Here is an 18,683-nt window from a genome sequence, read left to right on the forward strand (position 1 = left end):
TGTGTCTAGATTGCTGCAATGGCATTACAAGGGGAACTCTCACTGCCTCAATGCTTTCAAAGCTGCATAACAGTTTCAAATTCCCGTCAGAGCATAAGTGCCATGTAGTTATGCCATCTCTGGACACAAAACCTCCTCTCTCTCTATGCTGTGAAAAAACATGTCAAAAATCATGTCTCAAGTGAGCAGTTACTTCAAAATTTACCAGCAATGAATATATTTCCCAAAATATCCATTGCTTTTCCAGTGGCCTAGAGAGTTTGCTGGTGAGAAAATGCTACATTCTGCAAAGAAGAAAATATGCGTCCCTTTGTGCTCCTGTTGTTTTACTAGTGACAAAAATATTTTTTGCCAGTCAATCAGCAAATGTGCAGTAGTGTGCAATCTAGTGCTGAACCTGTTGTTTGGAACTAGAGTCTTGAAACACACACAGTTTGCTATTATACAGATGCCAGTATCCTCCTGTGTTTAGTGTCTTTTGTTTACAAACTACTTTTGAATGAAGTTTTTTTGAAAAAATGAAAATGAAAATTATATCAATTAGATAACAGTTCATTTTGTTGACTTCTCTCCTTGCTCTTTTTGTAACCATGTTTTCAGTGCTGTGGAGGGAGAACTGATTCTCTTCTCTTAATGAAACAACCAAATAAGCAAGTAAAGTAGTAATAAAAAGGGCATGGCAGTTCCTGAGTAGCTACAAAACATATTTATTTTCTTTAGTTTGGCTAAACTCATCTGATTTTGTCATGTGACTATAAAGAAATACTTGCTTTGCAAATCAAACATTTCTGTGGAAAAAAATTTGCTTAAAGAAAGCGTTAAATAACTGTTACCATATGACATATCAAATATGAAGAAACAGAACAGTGGCCAGTGTCAAACTAAGAAACACTCTTTGGGGAGCCAATTCACCATCACAGTAATTCACCTGCCAATTCACCTGCTTTCTAAATATCAATGTGTTTTACATATTTATAAACAATGGTTTATTACTAAATAAATGCATTCAAATTAACAAGATAATGGTGTTTCAGCGAATTTTCCTGACATAAAAATTGATCTGATGAAACAAGTGCAAGGGGAAGGATAAGGACTAATTCTCAAAATTTTTTATATTTACAGGAAATATGCACTTCTAGGAGACATAATACAACTAAAATGTTGTTTGTCTACTAGAAAAAAAGTTGTTTATCATTATAGTTATCCTCTAGATAAATTAAGTACTCTGGTTCTGTTAAGGTATTATTGAACTCACACTATAAAGACCTTTTATGTTTAAGATAATTTTTGTTAAAATCTTTTCCTTTAATTATTACTATGAATATAATACCATCACACAGGAAAACAAAAATTAAAAATCAGATAAAATGAAGAGGATTTTATCAATATTCATTAATTTTGAACAGAGAGGTTTGAAGTAACCACTAAATGAGTTATATTTATTCAGATTAGATCTCTGAAATCATTACTCAACTCAGAATGAATTAGGCCTACTGTACCTACACTTGTGCATACACAAGCAAAGCCAAACAGTATACGAGTGTAAGAAAGCTGTAAAACTGAGCACCAGATTTTATTTTGCTCAGGTAATGACTATTTTGATTAAATTGTTAACAAAGTATGTCCTATAACTATTTGTAATGATGAGTTACCAATAAGCATTTCTATTTCTGCCAACCAGACACTGTATCTAAATTATACAGAAGCTACACAACTCTTAAAGGACAGGCAATAGTTTCCTAACTTGGAATCTCTACACACATTTTATGACTCAACTTTAAAATTCATAGTGTTTATTTTAAACAGCACCTGAAACAACTTTCTGTGTTCCATTTTCCCTGTGTACAGAAACACCAACATATTGTTTTCCATTACATGAAACAGCATTTATTCAAAATGGCACCTGGATTATTACATATTTTTCTATATTTAAGTTTGGAAATAAACTGCATTATCTCTGAAACTGGTGTATAGAATAGTAGTTTAAAGTAAACGTTTTCCAATAACAACAATTTTCCTGTCTGGCTCGAAAACCCTCCAATGCATACCCCCCAAACAAATGCACTGTTAAAAAGTAGGCTGCTTGTTTTAATCAATTTGCATTTGAGCTGAGTTTAAAAGAACATTCACTCTCCATAAATATAAAGAAAATAGAGGGAATTCATCTGAGAGATGAAGAATAATTTGATCAAGGTTCTTCAGAAATTTGATTTTTTCTTCTCCTTCATAGTCTGAGCTCGAAACGTTACTTTCTTCTGTCTTATTTTGAAGAAGTTTTTCCAGAATCATGCACAAAGGAAAAATATTCTCATACTGGGTAATGTCATACACAGACTGGACCTGGGAATAAAATAAAATCAGTACATAAGCACAGTGTGAAAATGTTTCTGCAGCACAACATCTCAGATGACAGTGTAAGGAACACCGTTAAAATTGGCAGTAGTATTTACATAGTCAGAACAGTTATACATTCAGGATGATTGTTTCTAAGAAATGCTTCCTTTTCTGGTGGTAACAGCCAACCATACTCCATCATACTATCAAAAGTCATCATAACCTCCTCTTCATGAGTCAGAGAGTTTTCTTTACCTAATTATCCACAGGCTGTGACATACAATAGTGATGCACAGAAAAACAACAACAGCTTTGTTTGTTTTAGGCATATAATTAGAATTGGTGGATTTCTGTTTTCTGAGAAATAAAATAAAAAGCAAAAAAGAATTTTTTACTCGTAAAAATAGACAGTCACCTATTCAATTGACACCTCTAGAAAACAAAAGTCCAAATTCTCAATCTCAATAGAAAATACACAAGCCAGTTCTGAGTCAGTTAAGGTGGAAGAGTCAGTTTGCCAAATTAGCTCACTGACCAAACTAAAAAATTTTTAAAAGTCTTACAGTTTAATCCAATATAAATTTACCTGTCCTGTATTTGGAAACTGGAATTTTAAACAGAAGCGTCCTGAATCTCTTCCGTACATAGGAAATAACTGGGAAGATAAAAACTTAAATCTTGGGGAGTTGTCTCTCTGGAATGAAATTCTGTGTACTCCTTAACAGCAAAAATCTACTAATAATATGAGATGACTTTGTTCTGAAAAAGGCTGCAATTGCAGTAGGTAGATGACCAGAACTGAAAGATAAAATCATTGCTGCTAGAAAATTAATTATATATTTTAGAAAATGGACCGATAGCTCTAGCAAGTCTAAAATACTGTTTATGCCACTGGTACAAAGCCAGACAGGTCCAGGCTTTGATATGGGTCTATGAAAAAGTATGAAATAATTTCACTCAGACTAAATTACATACTGTTATAGACTTTCTGAAGTGTGAAATTTGTTATACAATTATTGTTTTTTACAAATAATGCAAGCTGGTTTTGATTCCATTAGAATCTAACAAAAATACAGCACTTTACTTTACTTTTACCTTCTTCAGGTAAAACTGTGGAAGATTGTGGCTCAGAGATTGCTCACTTTGACCTTAGTTCTTGTAATTTGGATATTAGATGTACGATGTTACAAGCAAAAAATCTTTGTTTGATTCTTAAGTGAGGAATCTATATAAAATGTTTTAGAGAAGCTCTTCCAAGCAGTTAGGCAATTGTGTTACTTTCAGTAGGTCTTGAAAATTGCAACTAATTGCAACTTAGTAAGCTATCTAATTTATTATGGATAATAGAAGCTACAAGTTAACTAATTAGCTTTTCTCTGCATTAAAGGAAGATTATTTTAGTCACACAGAACTGACTTTGAACAGAAAGGGTAAGTCTGATGGCAAGGAGGAAGTATTTTTTCAGAAAATTGCTTTTCTGGAGACAAACGCACTTTGAAATACTGTATTATAAAACCATGGGGGAAAAAAATCAGTCTAGAACATTTTCTGGCTCAAGGCTTATTAACCTTTCCAAACCATTTAATAATCTCAACAAAATGTGTCTGTGTTTCTTCTGTTAGATGTCTTCCATAGCACTAATTGATGCAATTACTACCACTGCACATTTATGCCACAGAATTTGTAGAGGGATACCTTTACTGTTACCTAATGGTGCACAGTCAGGTAATACAGCTACTAATCTTGCCCACCAGTGTCTGTAGGTGGGTAGCAGTGTATGTGCATGTACACACACACAGAGCTAGTCCACCCAGAAAGTTCAGAGGGTATGGCTACAAATTAGCAAGCCTCATATATATGCTGATATTCCAGAATATATTAATACCAACCTTAAGTAACACTAATTCTGTTCTTCAGAGCGAATTTTAAGATAATCACTCTTGTTACAGATCAGATGGGTGTGCAATATGGATTTTGGACACTATCTTTTATGAGATCAGTCCTTGTCAATTTTGCCTCACCAAGTACTTTGAAATGTGTTTCCTAGCAGTAATACACATTTTCATGATCCTCAGTTTTTAATTTAATTTTTAAAATTATTTTCTTATTATGATTTCTCAATACAGACTTTTCAGAGTTAAATAAGTTTAAAAAAAATTATTTATATAAGATTGAGCATTACATGAGATGGAAACAAGGGTTACAAGGACCTCCTAGCTGGATCTGATGATCTGCTAATCAGAATTAACGTATTTATATCATCAAGTTCAAAATGCAGAAAGTGTCAAAGCTTTTGGTTGAAATTAATTCTCCAAGCTTCTCCTACATTACATGGAAACCACCTGGAATAGAATGCATATTTACTACATAATCTGAAAGCAGCGAGGAAGTTCTCTCACCTGTCTTCTTTACAATGCTATCACAAGAACCAGAACTAATATGTTAAAGGAAACTGCTATGTTCCAGGTCCCTGGCCCTTTATCATACTTCCTCTTTGGAAAACAACAGATCAGATGGCCCTGGATCAAATTCCAAGTTGCTGCTCTCTTATTGGACAGAACTGGAGTCTTACTGACAGGTCATGAAATAGATTAGTGCAATTCTAAATGGCACTTAGAGTATTTCTTTTTCTTGTCTTAGTGGTTCATGCATGTTTATTTAATTTATTCAAATGCCCTTAAAAACAGCAATATAAAACAAGAAAAGGAAAATAAATTTAGTCTTGAATAAATTCTCTACAATTCTTAGGTCATTTCAGTAGCCACAAGTCATATTTCTAGTGATGAAGTCTGTGAGCCTGGAATTTTCACATGCAGAAGACTGATATTACTTTCTCAGTATAGGTGAGTAACTTTTATTCCTTTTATATCTCAAAGGACCTACAGAATAGAGAGAATATTTTGACAGTGCAAATAAAAATTAGATGAAAAGAAAGAAGGTATGTTCATGGCAACTAGTATTTGCTTCCATTCAGCTCAGATACTTATGTAAGCAATGGACAAAGTGTTATCAATACCTGCACACTCTCTGTAATAAGACAGAAGCAGCTCTAACTGGGGAAAACTTCTTTTTGGTTTAGAACAGAAGACTGAAATGCTGAAATTTTGGACAAAATTAAAATAATTAAAATTAATTTAGAAGCACCACTATGATTGATTAATGACTAAAAAAAAGTCCCGTGATGATACCACATTTAAACGTATGTTGCAACAAATAATTATACAACATAGTGCTATATAAAATACTGACATATTGATACAAACTTTAATCAAACTGGAAAGATGAGAGTTTATACACTTCTGCTGTTTAGGAAGTCATAAAATTAGCACTTCTAGAAGATAGCCATCTTAGCAGAAAAGTATTCTGTCCAAATCTTCTCAATCCATCATATTCTAACAGTTTTGCTTTTTGTAAATTTTTTCTTGCAACTTTTGCCTTTCCCATTTCTTGGAAAACCTTTCCTATGCACCAAGGATATAACTTTTTTTGCTAGCAAGGTGTCTTTTCCATGTCTCAATACAAAGTTGAAAGTTGGTATTTCTCCTCTTTTACATGCATATTTTTCAGAGAAGCATAAGGGGCAGATTGAAATAAACAACAGGATCTGCTAAAGCCTGGCTAGTTTTGCCTTCAAATGGAAGCACAGGCAGTAGGAACTGCAGCACCACCAGCTGCTGGGCTGTGACCACTTAGTTAGGGAGGATGGAAGATAGAATAGAATCAAATTTGCCATCTAGCCATTTCCAGGAAAAATTCCCCATGGCCTGTCCCCTCCTCAGGGAAGCAAATGTAGCCAAAGCTGCCATGAATTTTCCAGAGCAGGTAGACACAGACAGAGAGCATACATTTTTCTTGATGCACCTACCACTGACCAACACGTCATCTCAGCAAATAGTCCCAGTGCCCCTTTGCTTCCTTGCAGGTAGCTGCTAGTACAGGCATGTACATGTGCAGACTGAATTCCTGGCAAGCAAATTCCAATTCATGGGCTAGGAGCCATAGAGCAAGTGTAAGCTGATGTCTTGGGTAACACAGAACATAGGACTCACACAAACTACTAGAAAATATTTGAAGTGGAGAATGCCTGTTAGAAAATGTCTGAGCTTGATTTACACATTTCTAGAAACACACAATCCTGGAGACGTTGCTTAATGGGCAATTACTCTGGCTCTTTTTTGTTGTTGTTGATTTATTTTATTTGCTGCCTTGGTTTTCTGGTGGTAAAAAAGGATACTCCATCTAGAATTAAGAGGAAGGCATGTGGTACTAAACAACATACTAAATGCAGCCACTGCTGTTCACAGAAATAAAAAAATTACTTCTGTGCTCACTATGCCTACAAACAGGAGGAGGCTTCTCTAAAGCTGTCTTCCATATTTTAACACTGCAGTTCTAACAAGTATGTAATTATAAAACCAAGTTCCTAAATAGACAAATATTTGACAGCATCACTTTTGAGGAAAAAAGTTTCTAATGTAGCATAATGAAAAATAAGAAAAGAGTGACTGACTGGAAACTCTATCAACAAGCGGTCACTTTCTAGTAAATTTTGTATTTGCCAAGGGAATGCTGACCAACTTAAATTTTCAGTAAAATCAACATTGTTTTACTGTACCCATCCAGTCTAAATCAGAGGTTAATGGAAATATATTTCAAGAATGACTAAATTGTTTCCTCAAACGGCAGTACATTCTCATTTTATGAATAAAAAAGATTAATTCTCACAGGGAATTCTCTTCTTGACCCTTCATTTTTCTTTCGAGAAATCCCTATCCAGGTTACTCATTGCTGTGTTCAAGTGTTAAACACAAGACTTTTTTTTGGAGTACAGTATGTGCACATTTGCATAGTAGGCATTTTACTTCAAAATAACACAGAAATCTTTTAACTGGATGTTCCACAATCATGTGAATAACCTCTACATGGATCATTAAAATTTACTAAACCAGTAAACACAGTATAAGAAATCATAGTAGGATAAAAGATTATCTCTAATTGCTCTTTAGTGTTTATATAATATGTTGATATGCATCCCTAAAACATGTAAGGCAGGCAGGCATGAAAGATTTTATTAAGAATCTTTTTGTTCTCTTTTTAATACTATTGTGTTTTGGTAAAAGGTAATTACAATTGCCATGACACTGGATTCAGCTTTTAGCTGATTAGCACTTCCCTTTAATTGCTTTTTGTTTTGTGATTTAAAAAGCCTATTTCCTGAACATCCCTCCCAGTAATCATAGTCCTCATAACCATGTCAATATTCACCTGCCAAGTAAGTTCAAACTGATGTATCCCCTCTTTCAATACTTAAAGCAAAATTCACATCACCTAAAATTCCTTATTTAAATTTATACCCCCATCCCAAATTTTCAAAATATTTTGATCTTTTATTCAATGGGTTCTGAAACTCTAATTGTGTCATCTTTATTCATTCTGATCATTTTATTCTCAAGTAGCTCCCTAAGATTCTTAGAGATCAAGACCAAATGTGACTGCAGAAAGGGTCAAGGAATTATCAGCATTTGTGAAAGTTAAATTCCAGAGGAGAGACCATCAGCTAAACTCTTGAAACAACAGAATCTACAGCATGTGCAGTGACTGGTCCTGAGCAACATCCTGCCAACAACACTTCAGATGTCCCAGCCAGCCTCATGCTAGAGAGGTTTTAGAAGCAATAGTAAGAATCTTGTGAAAAGAGTATCTGCCCAGACACAACAATTTGGCATACCCTGGAAAACACTTTTTATAGAATTTCAAGTGCTTGTTGCTTGTTCTCTTTGCTATCACCCAAGAGGAAGATACTTATACCTGAGGCATCTATGCACTGTGCTTCTTCCATACATCACTAAGCAGGGTCATCCGTTACTAGCCCTTTCTATGACACACAGAATTACAAGCAATTCCCAAGCCATCTTAAGCTTTGAATAATAGCAACAATAAAAAATCTTCTATTAATTAAAATCATCAGAAAACAATGGATTGGTGAAAAATACAGCTATATTAGTTTCAAAAGGTTTATTGACAGAAGTTTACCTATCTTTAGAAAATGCAGAGAAGTACTGAAAGTGAATAGCAATCACACATTTATTTCTACTTAAATTACACATTTATTTCTACTTAATTGTAATTCATTAATTTTTGAAAAGAAGCTTTTCAACATGCTTTTCAACTCATAAGGCTTTTTTTTTTTTCTAAAAGCATAATAACTTTGCCTCACATTCAGCTTGACTTACTAAAATTACCTCTTCCAATACTAGTAATGGAAAGCATCAGCTGAATCTAGCAAGTGGCACATGGCTGGTACGAGGTTATCATACAACATGCACTTAAATTGCTTGCCACGGGACACCGTGAAAGCTGAAGGCTTGCATGGGGTGAAAGAAAAGTAAGCAATCATCTGAGTGAAATCCACTGAAACACATGAAAGAAACAGTCACCCTTCACCTTAGATAGCCCAAATTGCTGGATACTGGGAGACTGCTCCTGGAAACATTTCCAAACTCCTACCTGAACGTCTACTATAACCACTGCCAGAAGCAGAATATTTGACCTCTCTGACGGCATGGTCATTCTCATGCTTTCCTATCTCCCAGTCTAATTTGCTGCCCTACCCACTATCAGTGTTAGGTTACTTCAGAAAAGAAAATATTCCACTTTCCAGACCAAGTTAAAGCTTGTTTTCAGCTCTGAAAGCTTGCAACCATTGCTACTATATACATCCAACACTTCAGTCTTCCTCCAAAGCCAGAGACACAATCAGAGTCTCCAGGTTCAGAATCATAGAGAAAAAAAGTCCAAACGTAAGCAAAACTAGGAGGCTTTGGACTAACTTAAAACTCAGTATGTGCCCAAACCTTGTATTTATCTGCTGCAAAAGAAAACAGAAAAGCCATGAAAAAAAGGCAAAACAAAACACCTAAAGAGCAAGAGGAGTGATTTTAGACATCGCCTTGTGTGAGGAAAAGGACAAAGCTGGGTGAAAGACAAGCATAATTCTGTATGAAAAAAAAGCGACATCTGCTTTCTGAATCACTTTTATCCAATGAATCAAAGTCTCTGTATACTTATAATAGTTAAAAAATATACTGCTAATGAAGACAGGTTTCCCTCTTATTATGCAGTTATTTTTTTTCTTCCATAGTTAGAGGCTGAATAATCTGTAACTATTCAGGGTAATAATATTGTTTTGGAAAAAAATCTTACATTTATTGTACAGAAAAAAGTCTTCAGGAGAGTATTTGTCTTTCATATAAATAAAATACTTTCACAAATTATTTTCCTAAAATGGATTAATATTTCCCTTAGATATGACTGAAATAAGACAGTAATGGTGTTTCAATGATCCCAGCATCTGTCTAAAACATCTGCTTTCCACTAAAATTATGCCACTAAATCCCATAACAACCTCCGAACTTTCAGAAAATACCAAGACAGTTTTCCAAACTTTAACAGGAAGACTCAAGAGACATGGCAGGATATCATAATTTCATGAAAATTTTACAGGATTAACAAGCAGTGCCACTTTTTTATTTATTGTATTTAAAACTATATGGCATACGTATGTAGAATAAATCTTGAGTGGATTAATAGAACTTAACAATAGAAAATATTGATTATTCACCTTAAATATGTGAGAAATTACAGAATCAACATATTTAATTGAAAATCACACAAAATATAAAATGTCATGAAATCATGAGTACACCACAGTGTATCTAAAAGTTTATATATACGCATTAAAACTTCATTTTAGAAGCAAATACACCTTTTGACTAAAAGCATGATAAAACATAGAATAGATTGCTCCCTACAATCTTTTTAGGCTTTACAGAAACTAAATGGGTACGACTGTGAGCAAATATGTTTTTGCTTTCGAATTTTACTTTTCCACTAATTATCTAGTAGACTCTTCTGAAAAGCCCCAAACCAGTAGTTTCCTAGAAATTTTCACATTTTTTAATTTGTATGTTTGTTTCAACTGCCTCAGCAGCACAGTAGTGTAAAAAGACAGTAGTGTAAAAAGGTTTTTAAGAGCTCCAGAGCAGCAGCTTAGAATGGATACCATCAAGAAAGGATGAATCAGGGAATGCCAGGATATGAAATGACCTAAAAGAAAGCTAAAGAAAATCTAGGAAGATTTACATATGGCAAGAGAAGCATTTGACTTTTCACTCTGGTATAATTTATGCCAAAGCTTCAATACAACTCAGTAAGACTATGTGGAACTGACAAGCAGTGGAGACCTTGACAAGTAGCTCACTCATCTTTCACAGACTCTGTGTGAAGGATAATGTTCTGATGTTGAATTGGATACTTAAGAGCTGAATACCCCAGCAAAATACAGATGATTTTATCAATAAAGATAAAATAAATATTTTATCAATAAAGAGAGAAATGACCAGACACGCACTCTTCTGCATTGCGTCACCCAAAAGGAGACTATTGCAACCAAATCACAGAGATATCACAGAAGTTTAAAGCAATTAAGTTTGAAGCAGAAGCATCAATTCCAGAAAAATATTAGAAACAACAATCCAATTGGAGTTTGAAGTACGTTGAAAGTCAAAAAACAAAGGCCAAATGAAACAACATTTGCCTTGAGAAACCTAAAAGACAGTGTTTTAGGCAAATTACTGAGCTGTCTGGTGGACCTGTTACAGAAAGTTGACATAAATGTACCTGCAGAGGCCCATAAGGTACCCTGACAACAGTTAGCAAGGTAAAGTTTCCATAACACATTGTCATTCATGTGAATGTGGTATGACAACTGCATAAAAGAAATGCCAAAATAACGAAAAAAACAACCAGAGAATAACACAATGGTAGCAAAAGAACAGCGTGTCAGTGATGCCACTGGAAGTCAAGAACATACTTGCACTTGTTGGAATTGAATTTTAGAATGGCCTGGGTTGGAAGGTACCTTAAAGATCATCTAGTTCTAATTTTTTGTAAAAAAAGAGTTAAACCCTACATTTCAGCTAAGGTTGTGATGTCCTCTGATGACCTGCACCAATGATAATATAAGGTGAATTGCATCTGAAAACCTCTCCTGTCTTCCTTAGCAGTTACAACTTGCTCTGCCATCCCTTTCCCTGCTGTACTTCCATCACCATCTTTTTGTCTCTTCTCTATTTTTTCTCTCCTCCATCTCCAGAAAATAGAAGGCAAGTGTCCCATTGGTATGACTGTGAGTCTGGGCTATGCCTCTGAATTCTGAATCTGGACAAAATACAATTTTTATTTGATTTGAACTTCCCACAAGAACATGGTATTGAGGTGAAAAAAAAATAAAATAAAATGCAAGAGTAGAAAATGAGTAAATCTTCAAACTGAAGAAAAAGCTAAGCTTCAGTTGGAGACAGATTTTTTTTTAATTAAATCATCTGGAACAAGAAATAAGGTATGTTCCTAACTGTGGACCAGATGTAATAATACAAAATATCGTTATGTTATTTTACGTACGACAATATTTACAATCAGGTAATAATTATCAGCAGGCAACACAAAGAAGAATGTAGCAAAGCTTCTTTAAATGCCTTCAGTAACACAATAGTATTCCTCTTTTCTCTTTGCTACAGATATAATGCTGTAAATTTAATGCAATTTAACATAATTGTTTAATTTATTAGGCAAGATTTAAATTACTGTGAAAGATATTAAAAGGTCACATTAACAAATCATACTAAACACACAGGCCACCTTGCTCTTCAAAATTATTTCAGATGACTGCAGGAAATACATTAACAAAAATACCACAGAAAATCATTACAAATTCACTCATTAAAGGAGCACAGAAGAGACAAAATCAAACTATCAGAATTGAGGTACACAGATCATCTCTGTTATGCTGTAACTGACTCCTAGCAAATTTCTAGTTATTAGAAGGTCTGGCCTATCTGGCATAGTAAGCATAACATTACAAATTAGTGAAAGACAACAGCTGCAATATGAAGAAAATCTCCTCTTTTCATGCTCCAACTTATTTTATTAGAAGAAAATCACTCTTCTCCATCTGAGTTTTTATGCGTTCATTGCTGTTAGTGCTCACGTAGACAATATGTGTGTTAGAGCACAGGGAAAACTTCTGAGATAATAGCAGCAATTTGCAGAGTGTGAACAAATAAGAAAGAGAATAATGCCACATTTTTATGGCTTTAAAGTAGCCATGCAATACGTTCCTTCAAGATTCCCCTGATGACAGCAAATTAACCAACAGGGAACACATGCTCTGACTGTTTCTGTGACCAAACTTTACTCCTTTAAATTGAATTAAGGTTCTTTTATACTATATGGGCACACAGTCATTGATTTAGTAAAGCTTTTAAGCTTTCCAGTCTGAAATGTAACAATTTCTCATTTGGTTTTGTCACAGGTTCATCTCTCTTCCTTAATACTGTGTATTTTATATTCCCTACTAGAGAGGAAGGAGATGGGATTATCACCACATAGAACTATGGTTCATTTAATGTTCTTTTCAGTTCTCAATCCTCTGGACAATAAGAATTTAAAGACTTTGACATCCTTAATCCTAAAAGGGTTAATTAGACTCATTCCACCTACTGTTCCCTCAGTGGCATCTCAGTCCAGTGCTCAGCAAGGTCAACCTTGAGTCTGTATGTTGCTTTACTTTCCCATGAAACTTTCTCAAAACCTACGATCTCTTTCCAGAATAAAATATGCCCCATCATTTGTTCCAAACGCTTTTGTCCCCAGGTGACAGGGATTTAGCAACAAGCAAGAAATCAGGGTTTTTTTCCAACCCAACTCCTGAATGTCTGCAATTGTATCGGAGTTACCAACTCAAATACTCATGTGCAGATGAAGGAACTTAGTATCTGGCCTCTAGACTGATTTCAATTCCACTCTTTTTTTTTGGTGGTGGTGGGGGGAAGGCAAGAACCTATGAGCTGAAGAGCTTTCTTTCCTTTTACAGGAACCTGCACTTGTTTTTGAGATCTGAAGAAAACTTAACCTGTTATGAAAGATCTTCATGAGCATTATCCTTTAACAGGGGAAAAGTTAACAGCAGTTCCAGGTGACAGTAAGGAAAACTAAATGGAACAGCTTCTGGCTGTGGTAAAACAAATGTACACACAGAGATATAGAGTAAATGAACTTATTAAAGAGGGGATTATAGTCAAAGCTGGAAAAAGTAATAAATAAAAAGAGTAATGCATCAGGCCTTTGGGGTTTGTCTACTAAAACCTTGTCAACCAAACCCTTCTCAAACTAGGCTGTCATCTGAGTGGTGCTAAAACCATTATTTCAGTGGATCCAACTCTGTCTGTACACATGGAACAGTGAAAAAGCATGGCCTCACTAAGTATGATTTACAGAACTGGATTCCTCTGAAAAGTAATTGTCGTTAAGCCAAGGGATCCTAATGTGGTTCTAAAATCTTCAATGCAAAGAAAGACCTCATCTGTTCTGTCATAGAAAGGAATGAAGTTACCAATAAGTAGATGACCATCAAGAAAAGTATCTCTCTAGGTAAACACACAGACTCAAACTTGAGGTACTCCTCATGAAAACTGTACATCTTGCTTGACAGGGAACATCAGCACAACCATTGCTTCCTTTAACTTATATTCACACTCATGCAGCCACAGAAGTAACAAGAAACCTCCTTCATGAAACCAAATGAAAAGTCAATCAACCCAGGTTGTTTTTTTGGTTTTGGTTGGTTGGTTTGGTTTTTTTTTTTGTTTTGTTTTAATCTATCTATTCATTACATATCTTGAAACTCAAGGCTTTGATAATGGCTTTGCCAGATCTAAAATAGCCTTGTTAACAGAGAGATATTCTGGCCACCATCTGCTGACAAAGGAAGCATTCTGGAAATGGATGCACAGTGATCTGTGTATGCCACAGTTGTGGCATCACAAGGAGTGTAACAAGTCTGAAGAGAAAAAAGCTTCAAAATACTGCCAAATCCACAATCCAGCTAGTCTATCCAGAGGCTGGCTAAAAGAATTCAAGTAATTCCAAAGGTAATTCTCCTATATCATGATCTTTGAATAATAACAATGAAAGTGATGCCAGACACAGTATGTGCATCTTCTGCTGGCGTTGAAACATGAGACTGAAGACTTCCTGCTGGATAAAGTCCATGCCTTTTGCTGCCTTTCTTGGGCTTGATTAGAGTTACTTGACAAAGTTACTACTAACAGTAGAAATTGTGCAAAGCTTTGCGAATTTTTTCTTAACGCTGAAAAAAGGTAGTAGAACCTGAAAAGTCAGCTTTCTGACTTCTTCACTCATCAGCTGGAAATTGTCAGTGTTTGGGACAAACATCTTTCATTTCACAGCTCTGTTTGTACACTGAGTTCATACTGCCTGACTTAAGACACTGGTTTTTTGTCAAGCAAAAGTGCACAACAGCAAAAATGGTGAAATATGTTTGATGATTATCAGGACTAATAATTGGAAGAGTCAATAAAACATTCATCCTAAACCAGTTTTTCTCATCACATTTGTGGCAGAAAAAAAAAGCCTAACAGTTCATGTGAGTAATCCACATGCATTGCTTCTGAAAGCAGCCAGCATTCGAAGGTGGGAGACTACTGTGAAAAGGAAATAGCTATTACACTGATATCTGATCATCTCATCCTTGCCAACATGTGTTGCATTTTCCTTCTGGAAAACTGAACCAGTTTTGGAAACATTCAGAAACACTGAGAGTTTTCAAAGAAAATTTGCAGTTTTTTAATTCTTTAGTACATTTAGGACTCCTTTTTTAAATTGCAGCATCTTCTGGCAGTTTCTAAGAACAAGACATAGGTTAGAATCTCAGTCCTTCCTGAATTTACTCTTCTTACTCACCCTTTAGGATCCATCAGATATGGATCCTCAGAAAAGCACAAAGTGTTGACTGAAAATTCTGCCCTAGAGAGAAACACATCTGCAGTGATATCAATAGTCCAAAGATAAAAGGTGAAGTAGAAAATTAAAAAAGATTACATAGAATTAGTGCATATGACAAGAATTTTCATGGACTATTCATACGGCGTATGCAGCTAGAATGTTCTTGCACAGGATCTGAAGATACACTAGATATACCTTTGAACATAGGTGTCTGTTTCTCAGAGGCAAGGTTTTTTCTAACCTTCAAATTTCAATCTAGTTCTTCCATAATGATAAAGGGCAGAAAAAAAACCTCTCAGTTTTTATTTACATTATACACTGGTTAATATACTTCTGTTGTAAACCCTCACTTGTTTGCTCTTTAAATCACAATCCTTTGCTCTCTCAGAATAAAAGACTTTACAAGTCTCTAAATCTGATGGGTTTATCCAAACTTTCTCTAGTCTGTTACCTATTTTCTGAGAAAACAGTATCACAGGACCAATTTTGCCATAACTCATCATCTGTATCGTCACCTGCTTATCTCACAATCATAATAATATTTTAGAACAGTTGCTCTGCATGGAAATAATAGCTAAGAGCCTATCTTCTGTACTTGATTAATGGCATTAAAGGCTTAACAGCTAAAGGTTAAACACAATAATCATTTATTACATTAATGAGTAAAAATTACGCTAACCGCAATCTTCAAAATTTAAATTTACAATAGCTAGCACCACCTTGCTACATTAATTGATGAAAGCATAATGACAAAATACATGGAGTAGTTTTTAATTTGCTGCTCTTGCATGCAGTATGATTTATCTTAGGATTTAAAACTGTGCTTAATTGCATATTAAATGATGGCAATATGTACAACAAGATTTTATTAATATCACTGCCTGTCATATTTCATATTGAAAACAATCTACATTGCCTCACCTATAAAATGAACTTGCAACAAAGGCCTACTTCATGCTAAGTAGCACATTATTATTCTACACAGACTGTAATTGCCATTCTCCTGGTTTTATAATATTCGTGTTTGTAAGCATTTTTGAATAGCAGTCAATGACTTGTTCTTTTGGAATGCTCTCCTTGCATTTATATTAAAAGCATTTGAGAAGACAGTCACTGAGTGGTGGGAATAATTTTGCAGGAACATAGATACATTTTTTAGATTTATTTTGACTTTATAAATGTCTGAAAGTTTTTTTTTTTGTCTTTGTTTTTAAAAAAGTTAACTAATTCATGTACAGTGATTACTCCAATAACTTCATTATTCACTACAGAGACAATAAAGCTCTGAATTGCTTTAGAAAGATACAGTATTAGAACATACTGATACAAATTCGTAGAAGATGACTGCAAATTTGATACTGTCTTTTAAGAATGAGCTCTGGATGATAACATGGTGTGATCAAATTAAAGGAAGGAGGAGTAAATGTAATACAAATACAAATGATCTATAAGAAAATTAGAATAACACAATACTTAAGGACAGTTTTGATGAGAAACTGTGAGATAGCAAGACTGGGTGTCATGGTTTAGGAATGGTATTCTCCAATTTAGTGTTCCTGCTAAAACCAGGCTGTCCCTTGCTTGCTTCCCTGTTTCCCTCCCCTCCCCCTGCAGTGGGCAGTGGGAGAGGAAAACTGGAGGCACAACAGGCTGAGATAAGAACAATTTACTGGAAACAGCAATGAGATGAGAAAATGAACAGTAACAGCAACAATACTAATAACAGAGGGCACAAGAAAGAGGCGAACGATTCACATGGAAACAACACCACCGGGCAGCTCCCTCCACAGAAGGGACCCCTTCTCCCCACCCCCAGCAATGATGTGAGGTGGTACAGAATAATCTCTGTGTCCCAGCCATGCCCCCTCCTGGCTACTGCAAAAATTAACCCTGTCCTGGCTGGAATAAGGACACTGGGAAAATGTAATGTGTCTGACAGAAGACGTCCTGTGCTGCTAACCCTTCTACACTGTTCAAATGTTGCAGAAGGTGATACAAGTGTTTTCCCTGTTTATTACCACACTAGTTTGGCTGTGCTTGTTTATCAAATATGAATATTATGTAAGTAGTATGTCAAGTAGTATGGTAGAGAATATAGTAAGCTGTGAAGGACAGCACAATCTGTTAGTCTAAATCAGCAATTAGGTGGTACAAATCTATCTCTTCCTAAGAAAGTAATTCTCTGTAAGAAAATGGGACATCAGAAGCACTTTTATGTAGTGATTTCATTTAAAAGGACACACAAATCTCCTCCTTCCAACTTCCAACTTGAAATAAAAGGTTTCGATACTTCAATAAGGAAACCACTTAGGGTTTGTAGACTGCAATACTGCAGGTGAGCTGCACAGAAAAACAAAATTTAAGACACACACATTTCTTTAACTAACAGTACAAAGACTATCTTTTGGGGTTTTTAAATCAAGAAACATACAAAACAAAAATATGAATACTTAGTAAAAATTAGATGAATAGCAGTTTAGCTTCTGAAAGTAGTCAATCAAAAATACAAAGTTCTGTAACTAGAAAAATCAACAGTCTTAAGGCAAACCATATAGCGAGATAGTAGGGAAAAATTAACAATGCAAAGCTAACAAAGTTGCGAAAAGATTCGAGAAAGACAGCAAAAATTGGCTGACAGCAAAAAGTCAAATAGAAAAGACACTGACTCACCAGCCCACTTTGAGCAGCACACCCTTACTAGGAAATCACATCTATTGCTCAGACTCAAATATTATCTAAAAGCAGGCACACAAATTAAGCACCAGAAACAAGATGGTAAGAACAACAGTAAGATGGCAAGAAGTTATTTATTTTTAGAATTTACAACTAGATATTCCTTGTTTGTATGTTATTTGTAGCATTTCCTTGTGTTTGTGACAGGCATTATTATTTCTGGTTTTGTGTGTGTATATAAGACTGCAGAAGGCTGAAATTCTACACAGTCCATAAAATCAAAACAAAAAGAAAATCCTCCTTTGCTGCTGTCTTGCTTACTTAGAAATCAATTCTCAAAGGTTTTCTTTTTGCTGTACTCATATCTTATGACATAGTTACTCTGCTCTTCATAATTCCCAATTCATACCCATTCATTGGTATTTCTACAGCACAACTGCCCTTGAAAGGTTGGAAAGGCCATTTAAAACCAAACTAAATGAACAAGTTCATATTTTTCAGAAAAAATATTTTTACTTAAAATTCTCACAGCAAAGAAACATAGACCAAATCAGAGTAGTAGTTCTACCTCTTTTAAAGAATAATTCCAAGTTCCTAGTGATTCTGTATCTGAAAGTATTAAATAACATATTTAATGTTATTTAATGTTATTAAGTTTTCACACAGCCTTATTTTTAAATCTAGAAAGGACCACAAATGCCACACTGCTTGATCTGAAAGTTTGAGGAAAAAAAAGAATAATTTCTTTTTTCCCCACAGAAAGCAAATCTACTTGTCTTTCAGAAAGATATGTAGTTTTATTTTAAAGATGA

The 18,683-nt window shown here is 34.9% G+C and overlaps 1 protein-coding gene across 1 annotated transcript in view; it reads right to left on the reverse strand.

The window, feature by feature from the left end:
* Positions 1-1,654: 1,654 nt before the first annotated feature.
* Positions 1,655-18,683, reverse strand: part of MEI4 (meiotic double-stranded break formation protein 4) — a 71,731-nt gene continuing 54,702 nt past the window's right edge. Inside the window, exon 5 of the mRNA XM_029962795.1 lies at positions 1,655-2,340. Within this exon, the coding sequence (XP_029818655.1) occupies positions 2,089-2,340 (252 nt within the window). The 3' untranslated portion in view covers positions 1,655-2,088. The remainder of the gene's footprint in view (positions 2,341-18,683) is intronic.

The sequence above is a fragment of the Manacus vitellinus genome, unplaced genomic scaffold (assembly GCF_001715985.3).
Source record: "Manacus vitellinus isolate BGI_N305 unplaced genomic scaffold, ASM171598v3 scaffold_4_pilon, whole genome shotgun sequence".
Classification (NCBI taxonomy): Eukaryota; Metazoa; Chordata; class Aves; order Passeriformes; family Pipridae; genus Manacus; species Manacus vitellinus.